General features: G+C 40.9%; 1 protein-coding gene across 4 annotated transcripts in view; it reads left to right on the top strand.

Moving 5' to 3' along the window:
- Window positions 1-608: 608 nt before the first annotated feature.
- CPM (carboxypeptidase M) overlaps window positions 609-13,449 on the top strand; it is a 31,283-nt gene continuing 18,442 nt past the window's right edge. The window contains exons 1-2 of one of the 4 annotated variants that reach the window (XM_062613697.1): window positions 609-792; window positions 1,139-1,289. In XM_062613697.1, the coding sequence (XP_062469681.1) occupies window positions 1,236-1,289 (54 nt within the window). In that variant the 5' untranslated portion in view covers window positions 609-792; window positions 1,139-1,235. Of the gene's footprint in view, window positions 793-830; window positions 986-1,016; window positions 1,290-13,449 lie in introns of those variants that run through there. The other 3 variants (XM_062613696.1, XM_062613695.1, XM_062613694.1) reach the window with 3 other exon arrangements.

Raw genomic sequence — 13,449 nt, 5'->3', positions numbered from 1 at the left:
GATGCTTTCCTAATTTTTGTTGCTGGAGGCCAGCTTTACTTCCCCCCCCCCCCCCCCCTTAGTTCTTTCCAAACTTAAAGACAATACAAGGTGATGAAAAAGTCTTTGTGGTGAATCCCAAGTCTAAGATATCCCCAAGGCATTGTGGTTAGTGCAAACCCAAGAAAAGCATTTAATTCTGTAGATAGAATCCAGCCCTTTCAGTAAGTGAATACACGCCTATTAAAAACTCATATTTTTAAAAAACCCAACAATTCCAGGTAGACATTTTGATAGATTTGGGCAGATAAATTCTCTCGAGTCCCTCTGCACACAGCAGGGTTTGTCTCTGGGCCCCAGGACCACATAGGCACTGAGGAAGAGCAGTGAACAGAGTGGACAAGACAGTTAAAAAAAAGGTTGTGTTTTTTTTTTCCCTAACAACCCTCCTGAATCGAATCAGCCATCAAAACTCAGAATGGGAACTTTAAAGCCCCTCGCCTCCTTCTTTCTTTCCGTTTCCTTTCAGAACCCCTCACGCCCTCCGGGAAGCAGAACGAGGTGAAGCCATCACCTCCTCAGGACACAGCCCAGCAGCAGGGCCAGCCGGCGGGCCCGAAGCGGCACCGAGCCACCACCAGACGTGTGCTCGGAGCCCTTTCCCTCCCCTCAGCCTACAAGGAGGGACACGAAGAGGAGCAGGAAGAGAAGGAGGGTCCGTTTCACCCCGAGGGGCTGCCGCCTTCAGCGGCGAGGGGACGGGAGCTCCGTGCCGCCCGCCCGCCGCGCTGACAGGAGCCTCGCGGCGCATAGGTGAGAGCCGTTGGCGAGGAGGGAGGGGTGTGTGCCCCCACACCCGACCCCTGGGCGGGCCGGGGGACCTGAGTGGATGGAGTCCGCGTCAGTCAGGGGCAGGGCGAGGCCGGCGACGGGGGATAGCGGCCCCCGCCCGGCGGTGTGGCTCCAGTTGTGGAGGAGCTGCGGCACCATGCAGGCGGCCGCAGGGGTAGGAGGGGAAAGGCACCTGTTCTCTGTGAGGGGAGGCGGGCTGAGGTGGGAGGGCTCCCTCCGCGGGCTTGTCGCTGCTATGGTGCTCCTGCCGGTGTAGCGGCAAGCCCGCCGGTCCCCTCGGCTGTTCGATTCATCTGCTGCTTTCTAGGACGTGGTGGGCATCCTCTTCCTGGTGTCGGTGGCGGCCGCGCTGGATTTCAAGTACCACCACGCCGAGGAGCTGGAGGCGTACCTGAAGAGAGTTCATGCCACCTACCCCTCCCTCACCCACCTGCACAGCATCGGGCGCTCGGTGGAAGGTAGGGGAAGGGGCAGTGTGGGGGAAAAAGCTTTCTGCTCTATTTAAACTGAGACAAACATAGGTAGAAGTGGCTGCGGTGGCGTTTCGTGGGCGCTTGCTGGCGGCAGGGCTGCTTTAATCCCAAGTGCCGGGTGCCTCTCTGCTTACATCTGTGAAGTTTCCTCTTTCTCCCGCTTAAGCGTGAATAACGAACTCGGATGACACATAGGGCGCTTCAGCTAGGGTAGAAGTGCCTCAACAGCTTTTTATTTGAGAATTGGAAACCTCCCGAGTGGCAATTTCAGAAACAGGGCTCTCTTTTAAAGAGTTTAGGATGTTGTGGTACCCTGTTTGCCAAGTGCCATTCTAGGTGGGGCTGTAATAAGAGTGTGTGTTTTCTAACATGTGGCTATGTTAAAAATAACCTCTCTTTTGGCTCTGCCTATTATTCCAGTAAATCAGGACTGGCTAGAAAAAGGATTTCAAATTCCATATTGATATAAGGTCTTATGCATTAAAGGAATAATGGGATTTCAGTCTCAAACCACACAGGCAAATGCACTGAAATCAGTAATTGCCCTTCTGGCCTTATATAGCTATCTGAATTTATTTCTCCATAATACTTTCTTACAATACAGAAAAAAAAAAAAAAAAACAAAACAAAAAAGCTTGTAGTTTAAGATACTAGGAAGTTTAGTGTTTGGTACCATATAAATAGTATGTATCCATCTAGCTTTAAGCAAAAAAAAAAAAAAAGTAGATTTCAATTTGGGAAAGTAAATTCCTTTGATAGGAGGTATAAAACTAGGCAGGGACATTAATTCTTTAGAAACATCATCTGCTCTTCTAATCCCATTTCATACCACTGGAAGGTGACAGTGTAGCCTCTGTTATCAAATCTATGCATGTGTTTAAAAAAATCTGCTGCCTTCTAGGTAGATAACTGTGAAGAATGCTAGTAGCTTCTTTTCGTGCCTCCTTCCTTGTGTTAGTATGTATGTCTTCGCATTTTTCTTACATATACTTGTATTTGTCTGCGGCATAAGTCTTAGTTGATGAGAGGGTTCTATTTCAGTGAGGTATCTAACAGCTGTTGTCACTATGGATATGTGATCTTGTCTGTCTGTGTGCGGCTGCACTTGTGTTAGAAAGTGTCACCGTGGGAATACTCCAAGTAGACAAGGAAGCTGTGTTCTTCCTGGTTTCGCCAAAGGCAGGATCATATTGGACTGTGTTAATCATTCACACAGAGGAGGCTAGTCCCTTTAAGTGCAAGCTACCACTTATCCGCATCTTCATTTTCCTACCTTGAGGGGACTTAGCTAATGTTTTAATGATAGGGCTAGATTCTGACTTTTCTGGCAGGAGCTTTGCTGGCTTATCTCCATGCAGGTAGGAATAAAAAACAACCCTTTCATCCAACCTGAGATTGAAATTTTGGCTTTTACATATCTAGACATCTGAAAGTTGATAACATGAAGTGTTCAACTTGTCTGAGTTCCATCAGCAGAAAACTGGAAATGCATCATCTCTTGATTGTAGCTCAGCAGTGTACTGAAACTTCATTCATATTTTGGTTATATTACCTTCTGCTCTGCCAAGCTATGTGAGAAAAGAGAATTGTGTGGGCTCTGCCTTCTGCCAGCTACATGTCACGATTTGTGAAAAGGGATTATTTATGCCTTTTGCATGTCCTGTGTGCCTACAGTATTCCTCTGAACAGGATAGCGGGCAGTGGGAGCTTTCTTGGTACCATATAAAGCAGAGTGGCAGTGAAAAATGTTCAGTGCTTTTCTTTTTCTGAAATGTTAAGAGATTCCTGCCTCTGTTAAGAAACATGCCTTTAGAGCTCCCTGAAATATGGTAGAGGATTGTACTAAATCAGGCTCTTTGTTTTGTTGCTCATACTAAAAGTGTGTGGAAACAGAAGTGTTATAAATTTGGTGGAAATGAAGATTCAATATTGGTAAATTTGCTGAAGTTCTATTCCTTTTTTTTTCTGTGTTAAGCTGTCACGAACAAGAATATATGTATGCACTTGCACTTACTGGTATGGGTTTACTAGTGTCCCACTACCACTTAGCTAAACTGTGACAGCAAAATGTACCAGTTGATGATAAACTAATTTAAGTATTTTACTAATTTAAATATTTTACAAAGGCACATAGTGACAGGGCAAGGGAGAAATGGCTTTAAACTGTCAGAGAAGAGATTTAGACTAAGCAAAATGACCTGTTCTAGCTTCTCCTCAGATGTAGTTTGATCATCCTGGTGGCCCTCTGCTGGACTTCATCCTGTGTAATGATGTCTCTATTGCCCCAGGAAACCCATAGCTGAACACAGTACTCTAGATGTAGCTTTACCAATGCTAAGTGGAAGGGAATAATAATTTCCCTCAAGATGCTGGCTTTTCTTCTTGCTGATGCTGAAGCATGCAGGTTGCCTTTTGTGATGTGAGAGCACACTCCTGACTCAGAGTAATGGAACAGGCTGGTTAGGCAGGTTGTGGAGTCTCCATCCATGGAGATATTTAAAAGCCATCTGGACACAGTCCTGGGCAACCTGCTGTAGGTGGCCCTGCTTGAACAGGGGAATTGGATCAGGTCACCTCCAGAGGTCCCTTCCAACTGATTCAGGTTCTGTTGAAAGCCTTGCTAAGGTCAAGACTAAAGAAATAGAGTACTTTCTTCTCTCCCACTAAGCTGGTCCTTTCTGCATGAAAGGTAAGCAGTCAAGTATAATTTGTCATGTGTTTATTTGAGGCAAGACTTTCAAAGCATGATCGATATATGTAGACTATAAAAGCAGTGTACACAACAGAGTCACTACCAAGAGTCTCAATGAAAAACAAAAGATGCCCAATCTGTTTTGTAGTGGTTTACATTACCATATACAAATTCACTAGCCCTTTGCCAGGTTACTAGGAAGAATGTGTTCTAGACTGGCAATGGCTGGTTCAGTCTCCAGGTCTGTACATTTGGAAGCCATGATCATAGAATCATAGAATCGTTAGGGTTGGAAAGGACCTTGAGATCATCTAGTTCCAACCACCCTGCCATGGGCAGGGACACCTCACACTAAACCATATCACCCAAGGCCTCGTCCAGCCTGGTCTTGAACACTGCCATGGATGGAGCATTCACAACCTCCCTGGGCAACCCATTCCAGTGCCTCACCACCCTTACAGGAAAGAATTTCCTCCTTATATCCAACCTAAACTTCCCCTGTTTAAGTTTTAACCCGTTACCCCTTGTCCTGTCACTACAGTCTCTAATGAAAGAGTCCCTCTCCAGCGTCCCTATAGGCCCCCTTCAGATACTGGAAGACTGCTATGAGGTCTCCAAGCAGTCTTCTCTTCTCCAGGCTGAACAGCCCCAACTTCCTCAGCCTGTCTTCATAAGGGAGGTGCTCCAGTCCCCTGACCATCCTTGTGGCCCTTCTCTGGACTTGTTCCAACAGTTCCATGTCCTTTTTATGTTGAGGACACCAGAACTGTATGTCATCTTCTAAGCTATTATCCTTAACTAAGGGAAGAAGGTAGCCTAAAAAGACAAAACCTGGCTGACAAAACTGAGTGTTATCTGTTTGGCTTTATTTAGTAGGTAGCCTCAAATACCTCAGGATTTTTATAGGATGATTTGTATGTTTGTGAGAAACCAGATATCATCTTATAAGCAGGTAGGCAGAAATGTGGCCCAGAAATCTTAATTCTTTTATATTGTTTTAGATGGGTTGTTGAATAACCTCATAAAAGATCTTTGGCATGACTCTGTTTTCTAATATACACAGTATCCAACCTCAGTATAGTATGTGCACTTTATAATAATAATAATAGAGGAGGCTGCAGAGCTGTGTCAGTCAGGAGAGAATGGACCTGGTGTAATCATATTGACCTGTCCTGCCTGATGGCACCCTAGTGAAAAACAGACTACTCTTCAGCAAGCAAATCTTAGTGTGTGCTATCAAAAAGGAAATATTTGATGTCTAAGTATGATCTGTGGCTTTTAACCGCTCAAGATACAGTGCTTTTATCTCTCTTTGAAAGGAATATGAGCATGGTGGAAGGCAGACTTAAAGATCTAATAAATAGACATTTAGGCAAGCAACTTTGAAAGAGCTAAGCGGCTTTTGTAGTAGATATGCAGTCTTTAAAAAACTCTTTTCAGGTACACTTATGCATGCAGATAAAGTGACTGTAGCTTGGTTTAGATCTGGATTTATGGTAATCAGGCTGTATTTTTAGAATTCCAGTCAAATTGGAACAGTTGTAAACAACATCCTTAAGCCAGATCCTGCTCACTGAGCAGAAGGTTGTGTATGGCTGAAGTACCTGTCCTTTTCCTAGTGAAGAGCTTCAAAGTTGACTTCATAGATTAACATCTCTGTGGCAGATTCCATCATTGAAGAGACAAAAAACTAAACTGAGCAGCTCTTAATGTGGTTTACATTAGAAATTTTCAGAAATAGCTTCTTGCAAGAGAGCTCTCCTGAAAGCTTTTAGGTGAGAACTTTAATTCTATTCTGCTGCTTTATATTCAATTTCTCTGTTGCCCTTGACCTGGCGCATTCCATCCATTATTCTTAAGCACTTTGCTAATTTTCACTAGTCCACCAAACACCTCCATTTCCCCTTTCCCCCCCTTATAATTATTCAGCTGTCCCTGCTCTGTGAACAGGTTGAAGTATGCAGATGTGTGTGTTCAGTTTGGGTTTTAAAGTTCATGCACAGACTTCCACACATCTGGGTGCATAGAGGATATGATATACTATGTGGAAGGAGTACTTGGCAGGGCTCCCAGTAGGCCGGCTTTCTCGGTGTGTTAAAGCTCATTATGTCTGCTTCCTATCTGCATTCATGGGTTTCTCTTCTCGGTAAACAGAAGTGAATGATGCATGCCCAGGTTTCTGTCTAGTAAATCGCTGTGACTTCAGTAAATGGAGGGTGCAGTAGGGACTGGGACTTGGGCAGCTCAGTAGGAAGTGTGTGTCTGCCTGTTAATAGAGAACTTAGGCAGTTAACCTGTCTTTGACATCATCCTGCACAAATATCAGTGGAACATGTGCCCAGTATATGCCATGGATTAAGTTATTTCCTGACTTTTCTGATACCGTGTGATTGATACGTTTAGGTGTTTACAGGCAACTATTGAACAGGGGAGTGCTACCTTAAGGGTCATTGCACTTCTCTGAAAATATTTAATAGTAAATACTGTACTTTTCTCCTCTGGATATTGATACTCTGTGAATGTAGCTGGAAAATGATGCTTACCTGGAATTTACTTTCAGGAACTGTTTTTCAGACACTTCATGTGATACAGTGTGGAAGGAGCCTGGGTTACTAGCATCAATAGTAAAATGCACTGTAAATTTTATTGACTTTACATTAGAAATGCTTATATTCTGGATTTTTTACTTTGTTTAAAGTACTACAAATCAAGTTTTACTGCTGGAGGAAACAAAACTGAAATACATATCCATAAAATGTTTGTAATCTACTGTCATTCTTCTCATCAGGTTAGTTTCAGTGGTCCTGGCACTCTACAGAAATAGAATGAGAAGGTTATACACAGCCCAGTGTACTCTGAAGTAAGTTTCTCAGTGCTAGTCATTATTAGATGTTTGTACAAACTAAAAATGAGTACCAGTGTATTTAGAAAGAAGGAAGAAAGAATGTTGTAAAGAACTCTCTTTGTCTTGAAATAAACAAATTTTCTAGAAGAAAATCCACAGGGAATGTGATGTCTTTAAAGAAAATATTGCAATTATTTTTTTCTTGGCCGCATGATGCGAGGTATATCTGAGTAGAAGAATATTACCTTCTGTTTGTTCCACTTGCATGACTGCTGCAGATGGCTTTCCTCCTGTCTCCAATCCTTAATAATGTCTCCCATTCCTCCTCATCTCTCATCCCACAAATTTCTTTAGCAGTGTGGATCACAGGCTTATCATGAAAGCATGGCATATGTAGATAATATAAAGCATTGAGATTTTCAGTGTTCATTTTTAGAAGCAAGGATGAAGAAGAGATTTCCCACTGAGGGCTTCATGTAAATCATACTAAAGTCACTTGTCTCGAGTCCAGAGTTTCATTTAAAAATGGGCATTCTAAAACTTACTGCGATAGTTGGCTTTACCCATTCTTGCCTGCCTCTCCTGAAATTTCCTCCCGCCCTTTATGTGCTACTTGCTCTCTTTGGTCCCTTTGTTCATTACTATCTTTGTTTTAGTTGTAGTCAGTTCTTGCAGCATATAAAGTCTTTTTGTCCTTGCTGAAGCTAAAAAGTTGAACATTTAACAACATTTCAACATTTAACATTTAAAATGTTGAAACATACTTTCATATTTCATCTGACTGCATCATCTAGCAATTTAGTTATCAGAATTAGTTCAAGCGGGACTACTGTGTAGTTGAAGAATAAATATAGTCCTACTGCATCAGATCAAAAGTCAATGCCAGTACACAGTTGTATGCAAGCTGGCTTCTGATAGACAAGTACAAAGACTTTTGTTTGATAACATGACTTAACATTGCTTTTTTTTTATCAGCATGTCTATGCAAATAAGTACAAATAACTTATAAAATATGTAGCTTGGTCAGTGTCAGTTGTATAAAAGACTGATATGACGTTACTCTTTGAGGTGCAGTCCACTGAGCATGTTGCTGTTCTCTTGCAGTGAAAATAAAATCATTTGCTTAAATATTCCCTTTATGCTTGCTCTGAATTGGTTGATCATTATTTTGACTTCTATGCTGTCTCCTACCCCTAAAAATAATAATGGAAGTACGTTTGAGTTGTGCAGTTTTTACGTACATGTGCATACACAACTTAAATACAGTTCTTCAGAGAATCTTGTAGCAAGGCTTTTCAAACAACTTTTTGAAAGGAACCTATCCTAGCAACATAGATCAAACACTTCTGTTACAAGAATTGTTTTCTACTGCTGGAATCTTTATGTTGTAACTTTGAAATGGAGAGATCTGAGGTATTTAGAAATCATTCACTGTTCCTATGAGCAGCATTTATTTAAAACCAGCATTGAGGGGAAAATCTCTGCTCTCTTGTTTCCTCTCTGTCCCTCGCTTTGTAGTTGTCTAGTTGTAGCATATATTTGTCAAGCTTTTTTTTTTCAGAGCAGTAGAGGTCTTAAGCCTGAAGCCATCCTGTTTTCCCTCAGCAAGACTTTACAGCTTTCCATGTTTGTTTAGAAGTAGACAGAATTGACAACTGGATATTGTAATTAACACCAGTGAAGTTAGCAATGCTGGGGAGCTTGTGTAACAGAATCAGCAATTGCAGCTGGTGGGCGCAACTTGATTCTTGCCTAGCTGGTGATGAGAAAGTAAATATATAGAAGACTGTTCTGTTACCTAAAACCAAACAAAAAACCTATTCCAAACACCCAGACATGAAGCTCAGGATACTTGGAATACTGCACAATAGAGAAAGATTAATTACTGGGGTCTTCCACCCACCCTTACTTCATATAGGATGCTGCTTCTTGGAGCACTGTACATAAACTTTTAGCCATGTGAGTAAGAGGTGTGATCTTGAAACATGGCTTGTGATCCTTCTTATAGCTCGTAACTGTGCTAACAATTTGGCTCGAACTTATGTACTGCTGATTGCAGGGGGCATATCAAACCTGTATGCTCACTTTGAGTTGCTTTCTGTATGTAAGTCAGTGTTGACTTACACTGGTCCTAAGAATTTACTTCCTCAAACTGCTGTTTTTTCAGATGCTGGGGGTAGCACAGGAAGAGTGCTAAAGAAAAAGAAAACAACCATTAATCAAGAGATGGCCTTCAGTCTTTGGGCCATGCTACAGGGCCTATATTTCTTTAGGTATAGGGGAAATGGGGTGAGTAACAGTGTCAATGATCAGTGGTATGGGTTGAATGGCCCTTTCAGTACAATATTGCTCATGTAAAAACAAATTCTGACTGCAAACTTAGAAATAAAACTCATCCTGTGCCTGTATCACCCAGAAACTCAATCCGTTTTCATTCTTCTCTTACTTGAGGAGAGCACAGTAACACACTCCTCCTAACCCACTTCAGGGGATGAGTCTTTCTAGTAAAGTTCTTCCAGTAGCGTTCTAGTCACTTTCTGCAAAAGAGCAGTGTGCCTTTCGCATCCCTTCTGGATAGCCTTTCTGCCTAGGAACGCTGACTGTAGATCCTTCCAGCTACCTGACTCTCAAGGTAGCCTAATAATAGCTTTACTGTATGTAGCTATGGTATGGGATACTGTGTTCAGCTGGTTCACATAAGTACAAATGGAGACCTCCTTATAATGCACTAATTAGTTGATAGGCAAGATGTCACTTCTTACCCTGAAGCATTTGGTCCTTAGGCAGTTGTTCTGTGCATGATTTTGCATAGAAGAGAAATCTAGTTTGGTTTGGCTTTTTTAAAGGCTTTTTCATTGAATGAAAGCGGGATGTGCACATGACTGCTAGTGTTGCTTTCTGAACTGTTATGAATTAGGTAGCTACTGGAGATGAAAACAAAATGCATAGGGCTGGCTATAGTTCTTCTCCCCTTCCAGCTGAGATATTACTCTCCCTATAAACCAGTCCTCCTCTGGCACAGTGACTCTTGTAATCTATGTAGTGGCTCAAATGTGAGGAAGAGGTCAGAGGATGCTTCGAAGCAGATGATTCTGCACTTTGATATCTAGGGCTTACTTATATTTATGGGAAAGGTCAGACTATGGCAGATGGAGTTATTTAACTAAATTACCATAGCTGCTGTGTAACATGCTGAGCTCACAGGGGATTTAGGATAATTGAGTTACATTTCCTGTTTGCTCCTAGCCAACGTGTTCTACATCCATTGGTCTTGCAGTTATCTGCATTTAAGTATCTTAAGCAGATCTGAAAAAGTAACATTTGTCCTAAATAAAATAAAACCAAACTATGTTCTCAAGAAATACAGTCCTACTGCATCAGTTCAAAAGTCCAGTCTGGTCCAGTATTTTTTTTTTCCTAGAAAAGCTGGAGGAAATTCAAGGAATAGGGTAGGCACAAAATGCTACTTCCCAAGTAATGTGCAATTTAGCTGTTTCTGACAAAGTTTCATAATTGTGGTGGACCTAAAGTAGAGTTTAGTACATCGTTGCATTAGGCTGATCTCAAAATCCAAGAGAAAACAAAGGCCACCAGAGCATGTTCTTTGCAGAGGCAAAGGACTAAGCTACTGTTTGTAGGTAATAACACTGTCTGAATTTTAGTTATTTGTAAACTATGTGTTTGCCTGTTGCTTATCTTAAAAGGCAGTTGCTAATGTTTCAAAGGAGACATTTTGTGACCCATTTTACAAGAGAATCTGGAAGCAACTGGTCAAACTAATGTAGCCTGTCAACTAAACCAGAAAGATGATGTAAGGATTGGATTCTTTTAGAAATGTTAAGAAGCTGCTCACTTTACAACTTGCTTGCTTTGCAAGTAATCATTCTGCTCATGATGATCCAATGGCACTACTGTGAATGAGTAATATTTATTTATTTTATGGATACAGAAGCTTTCCTGAAAATTACTTGATGTGTAGCAGTTTCACACCTTTCTCAGAATATAAAGGACAGATTTCTAGAACTAGGTTTAAAACCCCCATGGTAATAGAAACAAGAGTTAGTGGAAAGGAAAAATAGACTATTCCTTTTCTGGGAGTGAATATGAAACCAGTTAGTATAAATATTGGGAAAAGCCTTTTCAGGATAATTCTTTGTGTCTGGTGCTCTCAGTGAGCAATACTGGCTAAGATTAGTGTGTATTTTAAAAACAGTATTCCCTTCTGAGTTGTTCTTATTTGGATTTGTAAAATTTATTTTTTATTTCTTGATTTGTGTTCAAATAAACCATAAGGTGCTATTGTAGAAAGTGCTTTGGACTGGCAATTTTTAATGTTTTTATGTATAAAGTGTGCTCAGCTTGATTATGAGAACTTGGGAATGGAACAGTTCAAGTCATGTATACATAGGAAAGAAAGGGTTGTTCTCACAAGTCCTGTGAAAGTGTCTAAAGCAGTAATGTATGTCCCAATTGACCAAAGATTTGTAAACCTTTAGAAAGATAAGCAAGCACATGAACCATGAACTGTTTTGACTCACTTCCTTTCTCAAGTACTTTGGTTACAAATAAACACTGTCTAGGCGGGGGTTGAGAGTAATTTGGTTATTTCTTCAGTTCTGCTGGTAAGGTAGTGACTCTAAATTGAATAGGCTGGTATAGTCTTTGGACATAGATAGGTGCTTATTAAATTGTGGGAAATAGTTGGGTTTGTTGTTTGGTTTTGTTGTTTTGTTTTTTTTTTTTTTCTTTAGAGAGAGGTAGCCTTGTGCTTGTGATAAGGGATACATGGGAAGGGACTGGAAGTATTAAGTTAAGCAGTGGCCCCAGCATAGTTACTGTGTCAGTGGTAGTATTGGCTGAGGTGGAGCTGTCTTTGTTAGCAGTCAGGAAGTTGACAAGTGGAAATACAGAGCATAGGATAGACCCAATGCTATGAAATAAAACTAAAAATGCTACACAGGTACTGTACCAATTGGTCTCTCTTGCTGTTTTCCTCAGACAAGCATTTGTTTATGATTTGTGCTTATCAATGATCCTAAAAACAACAGTGTAGTTAGAGTAGCTCTTGCTAAGTATAATCTCTTTTACAGTCTCTTCATTAAGCAGATTCTTGGGGTACAAAACAAGTACTAAAACCTTTGCTCCCCTCCATAAATAGGAAATCTTATCAGTTGAGGAGGGAAGGCATGGTAGGCTTGCAGTCTAATGTTACCATGAGCATCTTTGGTTTGTTTTGCTTAACTATGCAGCATGCTGAATATTGTCAGATATGCCTGGTTAACATGTGATTCATCTGTATCTCTTTAATCTTTTACAATACCTTGAAAACTTTCTTGATGTCCTAGTTTTTCTTGGGGTATCAATTTTGTTCATTAGTAATGCTAGGCCAGGCCAAGTTTCTCTGTCTTGGTGGACCATGAGAACCTGGTATATTGAAAGTGAGGATAAACTCTCACAAAAAGAGCTGATGTACTACAGTTGTTCATACAGATGTATATCTAATCCCAGTTTTCAGGTATGTAGTTTATTCTGAGTATAAACCAGACATCTCAAGTATCTGTTTTCTGAGCAGAAACAGCTGCCTTTTTTTGGCTGACAACATACAGAATTTGTATCCCCAAAGGGTACATATATATTATTTATCATAATCTGGAGGCTGCTTTACTCAACAGTCTGGTTAGATTAAACTTGTGCATTTGCGCATGTTTGTGAGGCCACTTCTGCAATGCTACTATGTCAGTCATTCTGATTAAAGATTTCTGGTTATAAAAAGTGTTGGTAACTCAAATTCTGTTAGAATATGAATCAAGCCATGTGTGCTGTTGGGCAGTCTCCTTGCAGAGGACAAGTTCCAAAATAGCTTTAGATTTTCCAGCTTGAATTGGTGATGGCAAATCAGAGTACCACAGGGCAAGAATGTTGCGGGTGCTTGCTTAGCCAGTGAGGATTGCTCCTGAAGTCCTTCATTAGTTGTGGTAGCGTTTTGCTGAAAGACAGCATTGTCCCGCTGTTATCATGGAGAAAGGAACACCTTGTCTTCGTATTGAAGCTTGGAAGTACCATACTGCCTGAGCTTTGCAGGGCATACAAGAATAAATTATATGAAAAAGTAAAAGCCAAAAAAAGGTTTGTGTTATCACTGAAACAGACTTACCATGGATATGATTTAAAAGTTGGAAGTGATAAAGCAGGATTGATTTCTTCTTTTTTTTTTTTTTTTTTCCTTGCAAGATAAAGACCTTCATGTAGTAACAAGCATAATCTGACTTAGACTTAGAACATAGGTATGTGCAGGGAAGATACCCTGGCATAGTTCTGTAATAAAAAGAAACTGTGAAGATTCCTTAATATCTTGCATGGCAACAATTAACCTAGATTTACACTAGTATTACAAGTAGCCAGCAAGGATGGGCTATCCCAAGTCATAGCAGAATATGTTGCCAAATGAAGTCAGCATAATGTTTCTGACATCAGTATGCATTGTTGCAGTGGATTAAAGAGTGCATGAGAGATTGTGGGAATTGGGGTGTATCTACAAAAGTATTTATCAAGGAGTGGCTCTCATGCCACCCTGTCTCTCCACAATGTTTTGTATAAGTAATGTAGAT

Source organism: Pezoporus occidentalis, unplaced genomic scaffold (genome assembly GCF_034315485.1).
Source record: "Pezoporus occidentalis ecotype Australia unplaced genomic scaffold, CSIRO_AGI_Poc_V1 ctg17, whole genome shotgun sequence".
Lineage (NCBI taxonomy): Eukaryota > Metazoa > Chordata > Aves > Psittaciformes > Psittacidae > Pezoporus > Pezoporus occidentalis.
This window is presented reverse-complemented; position numbering and strand designations above follow the sequence as displayed.